General features: G+C 33.9%; 1 protein-coding gene across 1 annotated transcript in view; it reads right to left on the minus strand.

The window, feature by feature from the left end:
* The window catches only part of LOC106713589 (microtubule-associated serine/threonine-protein kinase 3), a 48,046-nt gene that overhangs the window by 25,075 nt on the left and 2,024 nt on the right, over positions 1-20,947 (minus strand). Inside the window, exons 2-4 of the mRNA XM_045683692.1 lie at positions 8,147-8,232; positions 7,785-7,859; positions 983-1,119 (exon numbers count right to left, since the gene is read on the minus strand). Coding sequence (XP_045539648.1) covers positions 983-1,119; positions 7,785-7,859; positions 8,147-8,232 — 298 coding nt within the window. The remainder of the gene's footprint in view (positions 1-982; positions 1,120-7,784; positions 7,860-8,146; positions 8,233-20,947) is intronic.

A 20,947-nucleotide genomic window follows, 5' to 3' on the forward strand; every position in this document is an offset into this window, starting at 1 on the left:
TAACTCTGGCGAACATCAGACTAGCATTTGTCAATTGATAAAAAGGTGACATTTACTGGAACGTTCTCGTAATCTATACCACCTACACTGACGAAAAGAGTTACATATCTTATTAGAACCCTTGAGATGTAACTTTTTTCAGTAGTAGAGTAGATGACTCGTGAAGTATGTTTCAATTTCTACGAATAAATTTTGATTCGAACATAATTTCCTTTAACACAAATATCTACCTAACAACGGAAACTGCGGTTATGGCTTTCCTTTAAGAAACTAAATTACCAACCGTAAATTCATAACCGTTAAAATATAAACAATAAAATAAATATATAATTTCAGCCACTAAAGTATTCAACTCTACGATATTAACTAATCAAATTAAGAGATAAAAAAAGAATGATAAAGTACATTTTGGAATATGTACTTTAAGTCAATACAAAATAAGGGTCAGCGAAAAACAAAAGAACATAAAATTTAAACTTTACTGTATGCATCATGACTTTATGACATACGTACAGTCCCGCAAACAAGTTCACGTTATTATAAAAACATATCACGAGATATTGTGTCATCATCGTCCTTCAATTCAATTTTGCATTCGTTAGTACTAGGTTCCGTGTTAACCTATACTAAAAAATATTGTATTTCGGTAGAAACTTTGACATAATGTAAGAGATTTGAGATCTCAAACATCGTGACTCACCTGAGTGTCACTTGACATGTCACGTGTAATTTTGAATGTAAAAAAAGTAAACCAACTTGGTATTTTAAACATATTAAATACGAAAATTACATATTATGGTTAACCTACTCGAGGGAACATTTCATTAGGCGGCATTGTTGGCCGAATAATATCGATCCATCTGATGAAAAGAGGAACATACTTTATGAGATCTCAGAGCAACACTTTAAAGGAGGAATTAAAGGATCTCATTAGAGATATAACTTTTTTCGAATCGAATAACGTATATAACATTATACTCACATCTCCTTGCCGCGTTTGACGCTGGACGACAAGAGAGCGTGATGCAGAGGATGGGCATGGTGAGCGTGCGGCCAGCGCGGGCCCTCCGCCGGCGACAGCGGGCCCGTACCAGGAGAACTGCACCGCCCTGAACCGACCTACACAAAGAATACACGAATTTAAATATGTGCAGTATGGAAATAGACTTCTATTCCTCTGAGCAATGTATATATACTACTAGCTGTCGCCCGCGTCTCCGTCCGCGCGCAGTTAAAACAAAATGAAAAATAGATGTTGGCCGATTCTCAGACCTACTGAATATGCTCACAAAATTTCATTAGAATCGGTCAAGCCGTTTTGGAGGAGTACGGGAACGAAAACTGTGACACGAGAATTTTATATATTAAATGTACCGTGGCGTGCTAGCATTTGCCATATTAGTAGCTAGGGATGTGAAAAAAATAATCGATTATTTTTTTTTTTCGATTTTTAGGAATCGATTATTTTTTCTATAAAAATCGATTAATCGACTAATCGATTTTTGGTTAGGAATTTAAAAATCTATTTTCAAATAATCGATTTTTCCATTCAATTTTAACATCCCTATGTTAGCTGTGCGTAATTAGTTGTTCAGTTGAAAAAGGTCTTATAAGTGACAGCCTCAATATTAATGCACCCACGTAGCAATCGCTGTCGTTGCAAAACGTTATATCGATTACTCATCAAATCAACATCACAACCTCGTTTGAGACCTTACTCAGAATAATCTATCACATAAACATCAATATTTCACTTTATAAAGTTCAAAAAGATTTTAACTAAGCGATGATAAAAACTGCATCATAATACGTTGGCGGCTTCCTTTTCTAATATCTTTTTAGTTACTATTTAAAGATTCAGTTTTATTGATACTGGTGAGTGTTTACAAAGTATGTTTTCTTATTTGAAAATCGATTTACGTGGTTTGTTTTAAAAAAAAACTATAGTAAAAAAATAGAGCACTGGCACACATCAAACAAATACCTCCCATACAAATATCTTGTTATATACAAAATAACATCTTACTACTATCATAAATCCAAATGTTTCGGTGGATGGATGGATTTTTGTTTGAAGATATCTCCGAAACGTCTCAACGGATCTTGATGAAATTTGGCACACATGTAGAACATAGTCTGGAAGAACACATAGGCTACTTATTTTTTTTTTAATTCCGCGTATACAAAGTCGCGGGCGACAACTAGTTATACTAGACAAGTAGTCAAAAAACAAAAGACCCGGGTCTAGGTTCGGCGAACTGTAGACCGACCATACAACTCAACCTGTCCTTGTATATTGAAACCTCTCTTTCACGCACCGTGCGATCTGCATACAGATATAAATGTAAACTCTAGTCACTAAGTTCCTAGCCTAGCATCTAGTTCCATGCTTATAGCACACAGACATACGAAAGCGCACCACAGACTCCGTATTCTCATAGCGAACCTGTTTAAACAGTTCGCCAGAAAGAACCAAACATACGACGGTTCTATATCAAAAAGTTTAATATTAGGCAGTCTATTGTTTCGCTTCTGTTTCCAATTCGATTTCGCAATAGTGTGTTGGAGGCTTTAGGGGATAGGTTTTAAAGTTACATGAATCCCTAAACTAATATTATGCAATCAATAGACATCTTAGATATAGTAAAGGAAGATTGTAAGAAAGCTAATTCGTCAAACGAAACACTAAAGTACTTCACGCCTATCTGCGATCTTCAGTTTTTTGTCCATACTATACTAGCTTTTACCCGCGACTCCGTTCTTGAGTTATAAATAGTATAACTAACACGTCTTTCTTTTATATATATAGATATAGATTTGACTCTCACACTATACTTTAATTCAAGTGATGAATGATTGAATGTGAATGGCTATAAAGGTAGAGGAAGACCAAAGAAGGTATGAATGGATTGTGTGAAAGATGATATGCGTAAGAAGGAGGTAAATTCAGATATGACAGCTGATAGAGATGTATGGAGGAGTACATACTGTGCCGACCCACCATAGGGATAAGGGCAGGTTGAGGGAGTAACAGTTATTGGGTTTACAACTCATGTATCTTAAGAACCTTTGAGTGTTTTCTTACCCATATCTACAACTAAACACGTAATGTTTTCGTTAGGGTCAAACACCTATTGTTTTTATACAACATACAAGTATTAATATGCTATTAGCAAGCGACAGTGTCTCTTTAATATTCACTAATACTGACCTTATCATTTGACCTAAACATTACGTATTTATTTTTATGTTTATACGATACAATTTATGCAAAACATATGTATTTTAAACTAGCTATCGCCCACGACTCCGTACGCGCAGAATTAAAAAAAACTTAATTAGTAGACTATGTGTTCTTCCAGACTACGTTTACATCTTGGCCAAAATCAGCGTGATCCGTATTGATTCGTTTTGAAGATACGTAGAAACAAACATCCATCCAACCATCCAAACTTTTGAATCTCACTAATATTATAAACTAGCTTTTTCCCGCGACTCCGTCCGCGCGGAAAAAAAAATAGAAAACGGGGTAAAAATAAGCCTATGTCCGCTTCCTGGTTCTAAGCTACCTGCCCACCAATTTTCAGTCCAATCGATTCAGCCGTTCTTGAGTTATAAATAGTGTAACTAACACGACTTTCTTTTTTATATATAGATGCGAATGTTAAGATAGATGTATAGGTGCTTGTTACAAGGTGTTTCCAGAACGGTTGCATGGAACTAACTAAAATTTGCCATAGTAGAACATAGTCTGGAAGAACATGTAGGCTACTAAGTTTTTTAATCCCGCACGGACGGAGTCGCGGGCGACAGCTAATTCATAATATTAGTAAGATTTGATTGAAAAACATTTCTTTAAAGATAGAATATGGAAACAAGGCAACATTTACGATCTTAGAAAAGTGTAACAAGAACGTCGATTAAGTTCTAATTAAGTTAAAATTTTTCAAAACTCTCACTTTGTTTTAACAAACACATTTGGCAGCAATTCAGTTTTATTTCTATGTTTAAAAACTTCTGTATACCTATATCAGCCGTGCTATTGACAGACTTGTTAAAGCTTTGTAGCATCCTCGACTACTCAATGACACTCATGTCAAGCGATCGTTAACCGTTGGTTTCTGAGACCAAAGTCCCCGTTTAAAATATATTTTTATCTCTTTTTTGTCAAAGATAATGAAAGGGATGAAGATATGTTTTATATAGAGATTTTGGCCTTAGAAACCAACAGTTAGTCATACATATGAAATGTATGTCGCTAAATTACAAAAAAATTGTACAAAAAACATAACTTTCTACTAACTAAAAATGAAAAGTGGTTAGGTTACATAAAAATTGACTAACGTTATAATAGATCCTTCAGATCGTTCCGAAGATTATTTAACTTTATACTATGAAAGAGTTTAAAACTTATCGATATCTCTAAACGCAAGATCAGATTTTCGGATCACTATTGCGATAGGTCGGCAAATATTGATGCATGTTCAGTGAAACACGACACTTTACTTCGATAAAAGAGACTGTTTATTTTTTATACACATCTAGCTGTCGCCCGCGAATCCGCGCAGATAAAAAAAATGAAAAATAGATGTTGGCCGATTCTCAAACCTACTCAATATGCTCACAAAATTTCATGAGAATCGGTCAAGTCGTTTCGGAGGAGTACGGTGACGAAAACTGTGACACGAGAATTTTATATATTAGATACACTACGAAACGTAAAAATATATACAGTCAAAATCTGTTATAACGACATCGAAGGGACTACTCATATTGAGTCGTAAAAACCGATAGTTGTAACAACCGGTGACAGTTATTAATAGGAAAGATATGTATATAACATTCAGCCAGGACCTTTGATTTTGGTCAATTTAACCGGTATGTTGTTCTAAACGATGTCGCCATAAACGGTTTTGACTGTATATACAAAACAAACACGTTAAAACGTGAAGAAAACACACACGAAGTATTAATGAATATAAATAAAAGACAACTCTATTCTATACATTTTTTCATAAATAATTTGCGGCGCCAATATGTGCCAGTTCTGTGTTAACATTGGTGGCGCTACTAAAATTAAATTGCTCATAAACAATGCGAAAAACAATAAAAATTGATAAAGAATTCACTCAACAAAAATAAACTTGAAGAAATAATATTTGCAAGTCTGAAAAGACTCTCTTTATATCAAAAGTAATAATAAATTATCCATTGTTTATCAGTTTTGCCACAGAGCAGAGATATACAGTTATCCAATGATGCCAGCCAAGAAAAACATCATTATAGACTAACTAAAAACAACAACTAATTAAAACGATGCGCAGTTCCAATATTATTCCAATATTGCATCCGATCAAAAGGATATATCTAAAATCACCAACTGTAAGATCTCGTAAGAGATGTAACTCTTTTCGTCGAATGAAAAGAGCTACATCTATTACGAGATATTATAAGAGATTTACTACTCTTTTTCGTCAGATGGATCGATAGATACCATGAATATTAACCGTTGGTTTCTGAGACAATAATCTCTTTATAAAAAATATTTTCTTCCCTGTCATTATCTTGACAAAACATAGATATAGGTCTCAGAAAATCACTGTTAATATTTTTTCAACTAAAAGGAAATTATTTTAGTAATATTAGCATAAAACAGTTTTATATTCATATCCAACGCAGGCATTGCCGCGGGATAAGATTGCTGTTGACATAAAGGTCAACAGAGTTCCAAGGGGAACATTGGAAAGGAGGAAGGCGAGGGGAACGGGAAGGGGAATGCATTCTCGAGCGGGAAACGGGGAGGCTCGTAAACTATTGAACTCAATCACGGGCCCTTCGCTGTGGGAAAATTTCCTGTGCATAGCAGTGCATTAGTATACTTTAGAATTTCATTGAACCTTATTCCATTGAGATAAAGTTTAAATTATATGTTACTAGCTTTTACCCGCGACTCCGTCCGCGCGGAAAAAAAAATAGAAAACGGGGTAAAAATTATCCTATGTCCCTTTCCTGGTTCTAAGCTACCTGGCCACCAATTTTCAGTCAAATCGATTCAGCCGTTCTTGAGTTATAAATAGTGTAACTAACACGACTTTCTTTTATATATATAGATTTCTGCAAAATACTGATGAGTTAAAAGGGGATCTTAAGTAATAATAACGTATATGTAAATTGTACCCTTAAAGCAATGCGTTATAATTTAAAGGGTTGGAACAAAAGGGTGCGTTTTTAACTTATGGAATATATTTTTAATGAATACATTAATGTCTAATGTACTTTGTCTGTTAGTTCAGTTCGAAAAGTTGACATTATTTACAAAATATTACTCTGCCTTGATCAATTAAAATTTCGAATAATATCTTGATTTACATGTTCCTAAGCATAAAATAAATCTACCTTACTACGTTTCTGACAGGAAAAGTTCCGTATAAAACATATTGTTATCACTGTTTTGTCAAAGATAATGACAGGGATGACGATATGTTTTATACTTAGATTTTGGTCTTAGAAACCCACAGGTAGTGCAAGAAATCAACGGTTAAACATCGTCCTTGAACTGTGGTTTTACCAATCGTCACGCACGTAACTGTAAACCACAAAATTTGCAATTTATTAACTGTAAACAAACATGAGTCGACTACAATAATATGGAAGAACACATGACAAAATTGGAAACATCTCAACTACAAGCACAATATAAGAAGTTTTGAACATTTAGAACTTAAATTCGTCATATTTAATTTACCTCCATAGCTTTCTTAGGCCGAGACTAGTACTAAAACTACTACTAGTCATCCCTTTCTTTCTTATTCAAAAACTTGAAACAACAATCTATTTCGCCAGTGAAAATATACGGTCATTTAATTAAACAACAAAACTATCATGATAAGAGTGCGAAACTATCAGTGCGAGACGCGACGCGACCGCGAAGTCCTCGGAATAAACACCCGCCCTGAAGATGGACCCCCGATGGGTCCCAAGTCGGTGCCGTCACCGGACGATCAAACGTGAGTTAAGCCGCTTCTTAATTAATTAATTATAATGTCTCACGAAAGTTTAAACAATTTAAAAACTATCATGTTTTTAACTAGCAATCCGTACAGAAATGATATCGTAAGAACAAAAAACCATAGAGTCCAAACACAAACATTTTGTGAGTTATACAAATGAATGCGCTCTTACTTTTAGTTACCTAATTGAATCAGTCAACATCGTCATGATTCTGTGAAAATAATGGAAAGTAATACGTGAACGGAATCTCATTTTTAGCCGACTTCAAAAAGAAGGAGGTTATCAATTCGACTGTATTTTTTTTTTTTTTTTTTTATGTGTGTTACCGCGAAACTCGGCCCCTGGTGGTCCGATTTTGATAAAAATTATTTTAATCGAAAGGAAGTGCTTGCAGGTGGGTCCCATTTTTTTGTTTTTTTTTTTAAATAACTAGAATACTAGTAGATTTTTATACTTAAAAAAAGATTCACAAACAGGTTCATCAGTTAAAAACGTAGGCTATATTCATACAGATCTATCTGATGACTATTTATTATTTATTTATTTATTTATTTATTTATTTATTTATTTACAATACAATACAAAATACAAATACAAATAATTTGACTGTGGGATCAAGAAATTTAATTTAAATTTAAATTTATATAAAATAAAATTAGATTAGTATGATAATTAAAATTAAAATAAATTTAATTTAAATTTAAATTAATATAAAATATGTCTGAACATGTTTTGGAAACTCTCGTTTATAACAGTAGGAATGAGTGACTTACCACCAGAGATAGCCTGTGATGTGGCGGAGGGGGAGGCAGCCGGGATGGTCGCCGCGACACAGCACATTGCTCCTTCTATATACATACAACAATTGCATTATTATACAAAACTAGACATGGTACAAATTAGCAGAGATCTAATATTATGACGTCAGCACATATACATCAGAGCGACGGTGGCTCAGGGGTTAAGCACTTGACTTGCAATCTGTAGGTCCTGGATTAGAATCCCGCCATGTACCAATGTGATTTTCTATTCTCGATTTACATATGGACATTTATCCTATTATTTTAATTCCTCGCGGACAGAGTTGCGGGCGACAGCTAGTTAGAACATAAAGATATAATTTTAAAGGACTTACCACATGAACGGAGAGAGCTGGGGCTGATTTGCCAAGTGCTGACCTGCGCATCCGCAGAAGATTGCTCCGCAAACCCTTGCTGGCATCTGTTGGCAAAGGAAACACAGCATTAATAACAATATTAGCTTATTAAACTGCAACCAATTAATTGTAAAGGTTTTACTCATAATGAGTCTGTAAATTAAATCTATAAGTGATGAACAAATTCAAGTTCTTCTCCCACGTCAACCTGGAAGGATAAGCATGGGACATGGAGTTAGATTAGACTGAGGTTCCTTTTTCAGTTCATCCTCTCCAATGTGTTATTGCAGATGACTATAAAGGGCAATAGTTTTAACACTAACCTACTAGCTCTTTTGTCACCTTGTATAATATAAAAAACACATATTCGAGTTCTATTCCACTATTAAATTATATCAAATATATTTTCATTGCAGTCGTTTGCGTCATAGTTTGGGACACACCTACACCGCGCCTGAAATACATAATGTTTATAAATAATACAACGTTACGTTACAATTTTGATAACAAACTCGAAACAAATGTTTCATTCGCATATTTTATTTAGAAATATAATCGAATCCTATTAAACTTGAGTTGTCACAGCCGAAACATGTTGCGACAACAATAGTTTAGACAAATAAAAAACTTATCAATAAATAGATTAAAGCATATTCTGGGATTATATTAAACAACTTCCAGAAATATGTTATGTATGGATATGTATGATGGATGGATGTTTGTTACTTATCTATCTCCAGAACGGCTCAAAGGATGTCGATGAAATTTGGCATAGATATAAAAAAGAGTCTGGAAAAACACAAGACTACAAATTAAGATTTTTTTAATGCAAACGGAGTCGCGGACGACATCAAGTATGTCTATAACAACAAACTTATAAAAGAAGTTAAAGCAACAACCCATATAGAAAACTTTTAGATACCGATGAAACTGGACCAATGCCAAACACGGCAAGAAATCTTTCCGCCTAAATAACTTTGACAACATCAGCTGACAATTCAATTAATTCAACACAGAAATACGAATATCAACATTTATCTTTTCCTAAAATACGACAAATTACATTTATCAAGAAAGATATATGACGTAATTAAAAGATTTCCAGAGTAAAATTCTACATTTTTTTTATAAAAAAAAGATTTATATGACCACCGAAAAAAATATGTAAAATTTGCCAAAGTGCATGCTCTAAAATAAATACAGAAACAACTATCACTTTAAGACGACCTCATAGTTAAGTAAAAAATAAAAAAAAACTTGAGAGGTGTGTTGGGACACCCGGATGGAACGAAGTTCCTTTCAATTAATTAGTGAAGGAACCAATGTTTATTCTATGAATAAAAAACTTAAGTCTTCACAAGAAGTATATTTTATTTCTATGAATTTTCGTTATATATTGTCACGTCGTTGCCATGGTGAAGTAGCGCTCATTCGTCGTTAACATACTATAGCAAAAAGTGTCGTGACAACTTTTCGTAAGAATTTTTTTCCGTCTAGCCCCCTATCACAAAAAAAACATATTTTTCCCATCCGACAGTAATAGTAATAAAAAAGTATTTAATTTAGATTCTTACTAGCTAAATCTCATCTATCAAAGTAAATTACAACGTAGCCATATTACTTAGCACAGTTACACACTAAACTAAGTTATCGCTAAGTGAGCCAAGGTGAAATGCTGCTGAGTGAACCTGACCTTAATTACAAACGCCATAGAGTCCATTACATGACACATTGTAATGTGTGTACGCGGTAAAAAAACAGTAAACGCTGCTGATTGAATATGACCTTTAACACAAGGGAGTACAGTCTATACATCCGAGCAAGTTGCAATCCTTTACATATAAAAACTGCTGAGGGAATATGACCCTAATTTCAACGGAACAGAGTCTATAGGTATGTTATTGCAATCCCCATGATGTGATCATGTTACCATCACGATTCACAACTTAATATGGTATAGTTCTGATGCACTATATTTATATTACAACAGTATTTCTAAACTAAACGAAACAGTACAGTAATCAAAAGATAGTGCTACCGTGTGTTACCAATGGACCTATGCCACGAATCTCTATAGATGTATAGGTCATTAGTTGGAAGCGAAAACTTATAATTCGTTCCGACTTGAACGTGCCTGTCAATGTGACTCACAGTTAATTTTATATCTATTGTTAGCACCAATCAACTGCAGTCAGCAGAATTGTGAAAATCAAAATGGCACAAAATACTACAGCCTATAGCCTGTCTATGTTCAGAGGTCTGAGACTTATGCTAATATATAATATATGCTTATATAAAGATTTACAAGAGGAATAAGAGGAATGAAATATTGTTAAAAACTAACATTTTTATTACTAGATCACTACAATGTCACTAAAATCTAAAGACTTAAGCTACAGTAAATATAGAAATAACTATTGTAATCTTATTGAAATGAGAAATACATCCATTAGTATGAAATTAAATATCTTAACACAAAGCATTTAAATAAATTGCTTTTCAATAAATGATGACACAATCTTATACAATGTATTTGAAACGATTGTTACAAAACTTTAGCTTTCGACATTATACATGGCAGTTGCATAGACTATGTAAAATATAGACAGAACAGTCAAAATATGCCTACAAAATCTTGCCAACTGTCAGTTCTATTTACACATTAAAAAAAAATCCAAAATAACGATTAATTTAATTTAGTTATGTTTTTAATAACTAAAGGTTATCTCTAAAATTATTTTACTCATGTGATTAAGGGCTCTATTTTTTACTTGTATTGACACACAATATTCTAAAAACATGATCTTACTAATATTATAAATGCGAATGTTTAGATTGATGGATGTTTGTTTGAAGGTATCTCCGGAAGGGCTCAACGGATATTGATGTAATTTGGCACAGATGTAGAACATAATCTAAAAGAACACTTTGCTACTTATTATGTTTTTTTACGCCGTGCGGACGGAGTCTCGGGCAACAGCTAGTCTACAATATACCAAACACGCGCAGTTAATTGTGCCTTTATTATCGTGAATATATACGAGATGTGGTCAAAAACTGTTGCTACTACCCTAAATCAAAGATATATCTACAGGCGTAACAAACTCAGTACTTCCAGATCCGCATAGAAATAGTATCACGTGGGCTAATTCGGCTTCCTTCCAAATGCTTTCATGTTGTTTGCGAGTTTACGCCACCACCCCTCCCACTTCCTTCTCACGTGCCACCTATTCCTAAGCACGTGAGACCATATTTAAACATAATTACTGTTACATCATAAATAACACTTAATATATTGGTTATTGCATTTTAAAATTGGCTATTTGGCTTATGTATGCATTTTTTAGTCACAGATACGTTGATTTATACATTTACTAGCGACCCGCCCCGGCTTCGCACGGGTGCAATGCAAAATATACCTACTACAGAATGTCCTTATACACAACGTGCACAGCGTTCACATTAGAAACCTTTAAATTTATCAGTGTTTCTCTACTATATTATGCATTTATTATACATACAAACCTTCCTTAAGAATCACTCTATCTATTAAAAAAAACCGCGTCAAAATCCGTTGCGTAGTTTTAAAGATCTAAGCATACATACGGACATACAGCGAAAGCGACTTTGTTTTATACTATGTATTGATTAGCTTTTGTGACAGTAGACCTGTGTATTTGATATAATTTCCAACTTGATACCTCCACGCGTTCCTGACAAAAAAGGTCATGACAGACAGACGGACAACAAAGTGATCCTATAAGTTATCCGTTTTTTCCTTTCGAAGTACGAACACTCAAAAATAATTTAATAATGTTATTTTTGTGGATTTATGTAGGTTAAAGAAATGCCAAAGATTAGAGAATTACACAACTATCCCCGGTCTTTATAAACACGACGAATCAAAAGGCAAGTGTCAGCCAAGTATGCTAATAGTGTGAAATGATATGCAGCACACGCAATATGTTACGTCCGATCCGAATTTCAAATCTTTCTACTTTTTTTTTTACTGGTGACAACGTTTAAATATGTTTCAAGTTGATTTTCCATACACCTTACTAATCATACTAATGTTTAGATAGATGGATGGATGGTTGGATGGATGTTTGTTTGAAGGTATCTCCGGAACGGCTCAACAGATCTTGATGAACTTTGGTACAAATTTAGAACATGGTCTGGAACAACACATAGGCTACTTATTAAGTTTTTTTTTTACTCCGCGCGGACGGAGTCGCGGACGGAGTCGCGGACGACAGCTAGTATTATCATAAAAGCGAAAGTTTATATGGATATTTGTTACTTCTACAACAAAATACTTCGTATCGGCTAAAATAACTAATCAAAAATTTGTAACATAATTTCCCTTAAATGTCAACTATAAAAACTTTAAACAATAAATAAAGATTTCGTCAATTGCATATAAAATAAATAAACACACATCTCAACAAAACAAAAATCTCTCTATACAATTTCGAATGTACCAGGAGAGCATAAATCAATAGGTAGATATAAGCACGACTTTCACTCATAAACCCACGTGACGCGAAAGTGTCGCCCGTTAGATACCATATTGTAATTAATCAGGTCGACATGGGCTCGATTAGTCAATTGTGGGCGTACGCCTACCATTACATCTAGTAGATCAAGCTTATTTTGAGAACAAATAACATCATACTACATACTCATGAATGGTTGTGACTAATAGTAGTGCTAAACAGATTTCGATGAAATTTGACACATATGTAGAACGTAATCTAGAAGAACACATAGGGTACTAATCTTATATATATATATATAAAAGAAAGTCGTGTTAGTTACACTATTTATAACTCAAGAACGGCTGAATCGATTTGACTGAAAATTGGTGGGCAGGTAGCTTAGAACCAGGAAAAGGACATAGGATAATTTTTACCCCGTTTTCTATTTTTTTTCCGCGCGGACGGAGTCGCAGGTAAAAGCAACAAATAAAAACTTAATCTAAATATTAAATAACATGGTAACCCTAATACCTTTATCTTTGTATTTTATACATCGGACATTTTCATTTTGTACATTATCTGAGAAACTCCTTTAATAAAAAATAACTCTCCGCTACTGCCGTAGGCGCTTATTTAATTTTTATAAACAGGTCCCGGAATTTTGAAGAGAAATTGAAAATACAATTTTTATTAGAGCGAAGCAAAACTCGGTATAATATTGACAAACCAGCTGTTGCTCGCGACTACGTCCGCGCGGAATTAAAAAAAATAGCTTTATTAGGAGCCAAGGTGTTCTTAGAGACTGTTCTTCATCTATGCCAAATTTTATAAAATCCGTTTAGCCTTTCTGGAGATACCTTCAAACAAACGTCCATCTATCTAAACATTCCCATTTATAATATTAGTATGAAGTATGATTTCAACTTATTAGGTACGAAATAATAATTACAAAAGACAAAATTAATTAATTAATTAATTGATTTTAAGCCTTTCACGTTTCATTCATAGAAAAAGTTGTTAGAGGACGTTTGCGTGGCGAACGGAATCGAACTTGCCACCATAAAACCTTGAACTGAATACTATGGTAACTCGGTCATCGCCGCTGGACTTATAAATTAACCACTGACGAGATTATATCCAATGAGCTATGCATTATAATCCATAAAGGATAAAGTAATCGTTTTAAATCCATAAATCGTCAAGGTTATAACTAATCTTACTTCTTACTAATATTATAAATTCGAATGTTTAGAACGTCTTGAGGCAACCTACACAGATCTGAGAAGAAATTCAATGACATGTGTGAAGTCAACCCATACTGGGCCAGCGTTGTTGAGTAAGGCCTAGTCACCTCTTACTTGGGGTAGGCTCTGAGCCCCTCAGTGAAGACTCATAGTGAGCTGATGATCCGAAAGTTTAGATGGATGGATGTTTCTTAGAATGTATCTCAGGAACGGCACCACGGATCTTAATTAAATTTGGTATAGATGTAGAACATAGTCTGGAAGAACACATAGGCTACTTATTGAGTTTTTTTATTCCATGCAGACGGAATCGCTGGCGAAAGTTTGTTTTGGTTAGGGTGACATGTATGAAGTACAAACATTTAAGTATTTGACATGTAAATATGTCTACCAATATAACAAAAAATCGAACCCAGTACCTGCTTGACACTCTTACAACTGGGTCGTATGTACTAACAATGTATATTAGTTGGCACAAGTTTATATTTATTATATTACATAATGATCGTACATTCGATAACTATCGTAATCGTACCGCGACTCCGTCCACGTGGAATTAAAAAAAAACTCAATTAGTAGTCACGTGTTCTTTCAAACTTTATTCTACATCTGTGACAAATTTGATCGAGATCCGTTAACCTGTTCCGGAGATATCTTCTAGCAAACATCCATCCATCTAAACATTCGTATCTATATATATAAAAGAAAGTCGTGTTAGTTACACCATTTATAACTCAAGAACGGCTGAATCAATTTGACTGAAAATTGGTGAGCAGGTAGCTTAGAACCAGGAAACGGACATAGGATAATTTTTACCCCGTTTTCTATTTTTTATTCCGCGCGGACGGAGTCGCGGGTAAAAGCTAGTTTATAATATTAGTAAGAAGTAAGATAGTCATTTATATTATTTTAATACGACAGTAATAAATATTGTATTAAAATGGCTGAATTATATTAAATTGAAACTATTATTTATTCCTTAAAAAATCAAGTTTATGGACCATAGTGTAAAAGACTTTTGTATTTACGCAGCATTATAGATAAAATTATCTATGCTTTCTAAATTATTCTAAACTTTAAAACAAATATCACATTGAAATACCACTAGCATATATTCAAGCATTGTTTTCCTACTATTTTGGCAAACGTCCAAATGAAGGTCTTAGAATTACAATCCTTTGATATTTATGATAATTGCTACACATGACTATTTAAAGTCAAACATATTAAAAAAACAAAGATAAGTAAAGGTCGAAAAAATAATTATATTTTACAATAGACAATACTAGAAAAAAAAACAATCTGATATTGGCCATTCAAAAATTTTTTAAAACAAAAAACACTGTCAAACACATCATTGTACAATAATCAAATGAGGCTCGAAAACGCGGGAGTTTCGTAAAAAAATCTCGAAACATCACGAAGGGCAAGTAATGGCTAAAATAAGATATCACGTGTAATTATTTTCTGACTGATGACAATACTTTAATAATAAATGATTTTAGGTATAGGTTTGAGGGCTAGTCTAAAACTTAACCAAATATCACTAGAGGGCGTGCAAAAAGTAGATAAAATCACGTAATTAATGGACAAATCCTAAGAAGAATAAGAAGAATTCCTTCTTAATATTTAAAAAACGAACACATCCTGACTGTCATACATTTATGACGTCATCCAACAATATTTACACTCCAACACCTGAACCATTCATCTTTTTCACTGACTCATTCCTAATGGCAGCTGTGTATACTAACATATTAAAACAATGTTCTCTTAACACAACGAAGTATGGACCATTTAGATTTGGTACACTTTAAGACAAAAAAAGTTACATCATCGAATTTCCTTTTGTTTATACAGTACTAGCTTTTACCCGCGACTCCGTCCGCGCGGAATAAAAATTAGAAAATGGGATAAAAATTATCCTATGTCCTTTTCCTGGTTCTAAGCTACCTGCCCACCAATTTTCAGTCAAATCGATTCAGCCGTTCTTCAGTTATAAATAGTGTAACTAACACGACTTTCTTTTATATATATAGATTTAAGAGTTTATTAAATTAAAAAAAAAACTACGTTATCCATAGGAGGAAATATTAGGTCCTTACATATGAAATTGGCGTTTTGTATGGGAGGAACAAAAAGTCGAATATTTTTTAATATAATATATTTAATTAATCAAAGTATGAACCATTATTTTCTATGCACTTTTGCCATCTCATAGGTAGTTCATTGATCCCTTTACTAAAAAAAACAGTCGGACGGGAATCAATAAAATCTTTGAAGGCGATTTGGACTGCCCCATCGAAGTTGAATTTTTTCCCTTGCAAGAAGTTATCCAAATTTCGAAAAAAATGGTAATCTGTTGGAGCAAGGTCCGGGGAGTACGGAGGATGTCTTAGACTTTCCAATTGAAGCTCTTCTAATTTAGTAGCCGTCTGTTGCGCATTGTGTGGTCTAGCGTTGTCGTGAAGCAGCAGTGGCGTGGAGCGATTGACCAGCCTAGGTTGTTTAGCCGCTAGCTTTTCCATCATGGTTTGCAATTGCTGACAATAGACATCAGCCGTAATAGTCTGGCCAGATTTGAGAAAACTGTAATGAACAATACCGGCACTAGTCCACCAAACGCTTACAAGTAACTTTTTTGGGGTTAATTTTAGCTTGGGGCAGGATTTGGCTGGCTAGCCAGAATCCAACCATTGCGCTGAGCGCTTCCGATTATCGTAAAGAACCCATTTTTCATCACAGGTAATGATTCGGTTTAAAATACCTTCATTATTGTGCCGGTTTAGAAATGTAACGCAACAGTCGACGCGCGTTTGCCGGTTTGCTTCAGTCAATTCGTGAGGTACCCACCTTTCAAGCTTTTTAATCTTCCCAATTTGCTTCAAGTAAATTAAAACAGTTTTATCACTAACATCGCAGCCTGCAGCTAACTCGGACGTGGTTTGCGATGGATCCGCTTCCACAATAGCCTTCAACTCTTCATTATCAACTTGAGTCTCAGGCCGTCCACGGGGCTTGGTCTGCAGATCGAAATTTCCAGAACGAAAACGTTGGAACCAAAAACGAACTGTGTTTTCTTTTGCAACACGACCGCCATACACACCATTCACCCTTCGAGTCGTTTCCGCAGCACTAGTGCCACGGCGGAACTCGTACTCGTAAATAATGCGATATTTTAAGTTTTCCATTTTGAAAAAGAGTGACGCAAACAGAAAAAAACAGAAGAAAAAAAAACAAATGAATGACGGTCATCGAACCACAAATACATGAGTCTATAGCTGTACAAATTTGAATTTGGAATTCCTTACCAAAGAGGAGAAATTCGTGATTAAAGTGGCCAGTACGAAAAACGCCAATTTCATATGTAAGGACCTAATATAACAGACTCACAAAATATTTCAAGAACATTTATATTTCTCTCCATTAGTTGAGTAGTCCGATCAACTATTTCTCACTTTCTTTCCTTCCCATTTCTTCCTCACTTCCTTTCTCCATCATATAAAATGATACCACCACAAATGAACTTCTTTCCATTTTTGAGATGTTAATGATTATAAAGTATACCGAAGCGCTAATACGGTCATCCGATCACGTGTCCGAGAGTTCGAATCCCGCCATTCGACTATAGTCGTATACCATATTCTAGTACAAGAGCTTAGTTGAAAAGGTACGAGAGATATTACTAAAGTAAAAAAAATCTGCTGGTATTTTAATTCAAAAATTCACTTAGCAACACCTATTGTAAAAAAAAAATTAAATCAGCTCTTAATTTTGCCTCCAAGCTTACTATATTGATTAACACGGCTTCCATTCCACAGAGAATACAAAATATATCCTTGCTACGGCAATTCATTAAATAATAACGTATTTAATAATTTCCCCAGACACCGAAGTCCATTGTTTTCGTATACGAACCAATTACGATATAATTGTAGTAAGTATATTAGGAAATAGAATTCGGATATGTAATAAAGTTGACCCCGATTGAATGTACTTTCTATGTTTACATAACCAGGGCCACATAAATGTTATAATATAAAATGTATTCAATTAAAATACATAAGATAGATCATTAATACATACTATTTACTACATGGTAAACTGTACATTCAGTATCACCCCCTGGTAAGGATACCCCTAAAGGGGTTGATATCGAACTTAATGCATTGATAATTCTCACTCTGTCTTCTTCTATTGATCTAAGTCAGAATGAATAATAATAATAATTGATCTTAAAAGTAGGTAATTTGGCCATGGGGGGTCTGAGTTCATTTTGGAAAAGGGGTCACTTGTCCAAAATAGTTTGGGAATTCCTGTCTAATACTACGCCAGGCTCTGCTCAGGCCATGGTCGTTGATACGAACACCTACAATCGTCGAGTTTACGTCAATATTGAGATCAAATCACCAAACAATTATTTTAGCAGGAATTAAACCTTGTCATATTTTGAAAAACGAAAACCCATTCGATGAAGAAGGTTACATGTCTTAAATGTAACTCTTTTCAATTGATAGTTCGATTCATAAAATACAAAGCTTTATATGGAAGCGAAGATTATTCTAATAATTTTGTATGAAAAGAAATACAAAAGTGGATCCAACACCCTCATCTAAACGATCGATCAGATTTTCCGATTCCGATAACAATCCTTAAATCGATAAAATTTGGAGCAAATGGATTTAAAAAAAAGATAGAAATGGATCGAAATCGATTATTAAGTTGCACATTAATTTTGACAAACATAAACGTGAAAAAGAATTCTTTTTTTAGGTCTATATTGGCGAATAAGTTTGCACTTGTACAGTCCAAGATATAACTGGTTCGATACAAAATCCAATTAATTTGCAACAAAGTGGATTCATTACGGGGGCAAGTTTAATAGCAAATTCCATTAAGAAAACCTTGAAATACAATGTAATTATTTTAACTTTATAGAAATGCCTTTGAAATTGCAAAAAAAAATATAATTCCGACAAAAATTAATTGTTTTTATTTTTATTTTTAAACAATAAAACATACAGACGAAGCGAGAACTTCCAATTTTTTAAGAAAATAAAAGTTATGGCAATATGTTTCTATGTGTTTCGACAATGGAAATATTACTAGTATATAAATATTACATAACAAAACACAAGCAAGTTCCCAGTATACCACTAGTATCATAAACTACAGTACAAAGAGCGACATCGTGATCGGCCCAGTTGCCACACCTTTCACTCAAATGATGCCAACAAAGTTGTATAAGGTACATTGAATTACCACAGAAATACATCACATAAATACAGTGACATGCAAACTACAACCTATGCAACAAAAATACTTACATGCATTATACTTTATGACTAAAAGACATTCGCTTGCAACTATGAGCCGCCGTAGATATGGAATCTTGTGATACTATAAGACGGAATTATACAAATCAGCACACAAAATATAATATATAATACACAATTATAATTTATAATATACTAGCTTTTACCCGCGACTCCGTCCGCACGGAATAAAAAAAATAGAAAACGGGGTAAAAATTATCCTATGTCCGTTTCCTGGTTCTAAGCTACCTGCCCACCAATTTTCAGTCAAGTCGATTCAGCCGTTCTTGAGTTATAAATAGTGTAACTAACACGACTTTCTTTTATATATATAGATAATACACATTTCTAAGTTATACATAAGGTCACTGATTCGAAAAAAAATAACTATCAAGAGCTAATAGCTTAAGACGTTTAGCATGTGATAAATTAACAACATCTTGTCAAATTTATTTGATCAACAGATCCATCAAACATTGATTAAAGTGTCAATCAAAGCACACACTATCAAATAATTTGACAATCACGTGAAATTTCAATGAGTAATTTATGTGAAAATTACTTAAATAACTAAAGTTTACGCTATGGAAACCCAAAGCAGTACTCAATTAACACTATCACACTAACGGACGCCAATAACAACCTATTAAATAAATCGCGTAATCTGAATGTTGTTAAATAAATTGTAAATATGAAACAAGTTAATAAGTCTCTAACAAAACTTATATAACCGTGACTTAATTGACAAAAAACATGTACAAAAACATGTTTTTCAACGAGGATGACAATATATTAAATATCTACTTCATAGTCCTAATTTTAGTCCATGTTACCTTCCCACCTTTTACTTATATGGAAATGATGGGCGGGAGAACTGGATTTTGCTGAGGAAGGGATGCATTGGAAAGGGAAATATCAACTTTCTGTGCAGCCTTTCCTCCTTTAATTAAAGATAAGCAACACATCTGCAATTGAATATTTCGATGTGCAGTGGTTCCATCAATATTTTGGCAAATTCAAGTGGCCACTAGCTCCTTTGCCAACTTACAAATAAAAAAAAGTTCTTCAGTTGTGAATCTTATCAAAACCGATTGAAGAGAAGAGATATTCTGCCGTATACCAATTCTTAAATGTCATAGCACTGTGCAATCAAGGGTAGTTGGCATTAGTGGAGGTCACACTCGTAAAGTAATAATATCACTAAACAACACATCTGATAAAAGTAGTAACTGATGGCAGATTAATTAAAAAAAAAGTTGTGAATCTACAGATTAACTAAAAAAAAAGTTGTGAATCTACAGTAAATTATTAAAGCAGTAGTAAGGCCATGCCACCATCAATTTCGTCTTTGTTTAAGATGTTAATCTTACTAATAGTATAAATGCGAAAATTTATATGGATGGATGAATGTTTGAAGGTAACTCCAAAATGACTCAACGGATCTTAATGAAATTTGGTACAGATCTAATCATAGTCTGAAAGAATACATAGGCTACTAATTAACTTTTTTTTTTATTTCGCGCGAACGGAGTCGCGGACGACAGCTAGCCTCATCATAATTATATAATTCATCTCCCATAATAGTCAGATTTGTGGTAAAATAGTATAGGCAGCCTTAATTTATTCTTTAAAAAAATAACGTAAACAGATGTTTTCAGAACAAAACATCTTGTATACAACACACCAACTTCACTATCAAAACACTTTGCATCACAAAGCAACAGTTTTGGTACAAAAAAGCAA

Source organism: Papilio machaon, chromosome 23, assembly GCF_912999745.1.
Source record: "Papilio machaon chromosome 23, ilPapMach1.1, whole genome shotgun sequence".
NCBI lineage: Eukaryota > Metazoa > Arthropoda > Insecta > Lepidoptera > Papilionidae > Papilio > Papilio machaon.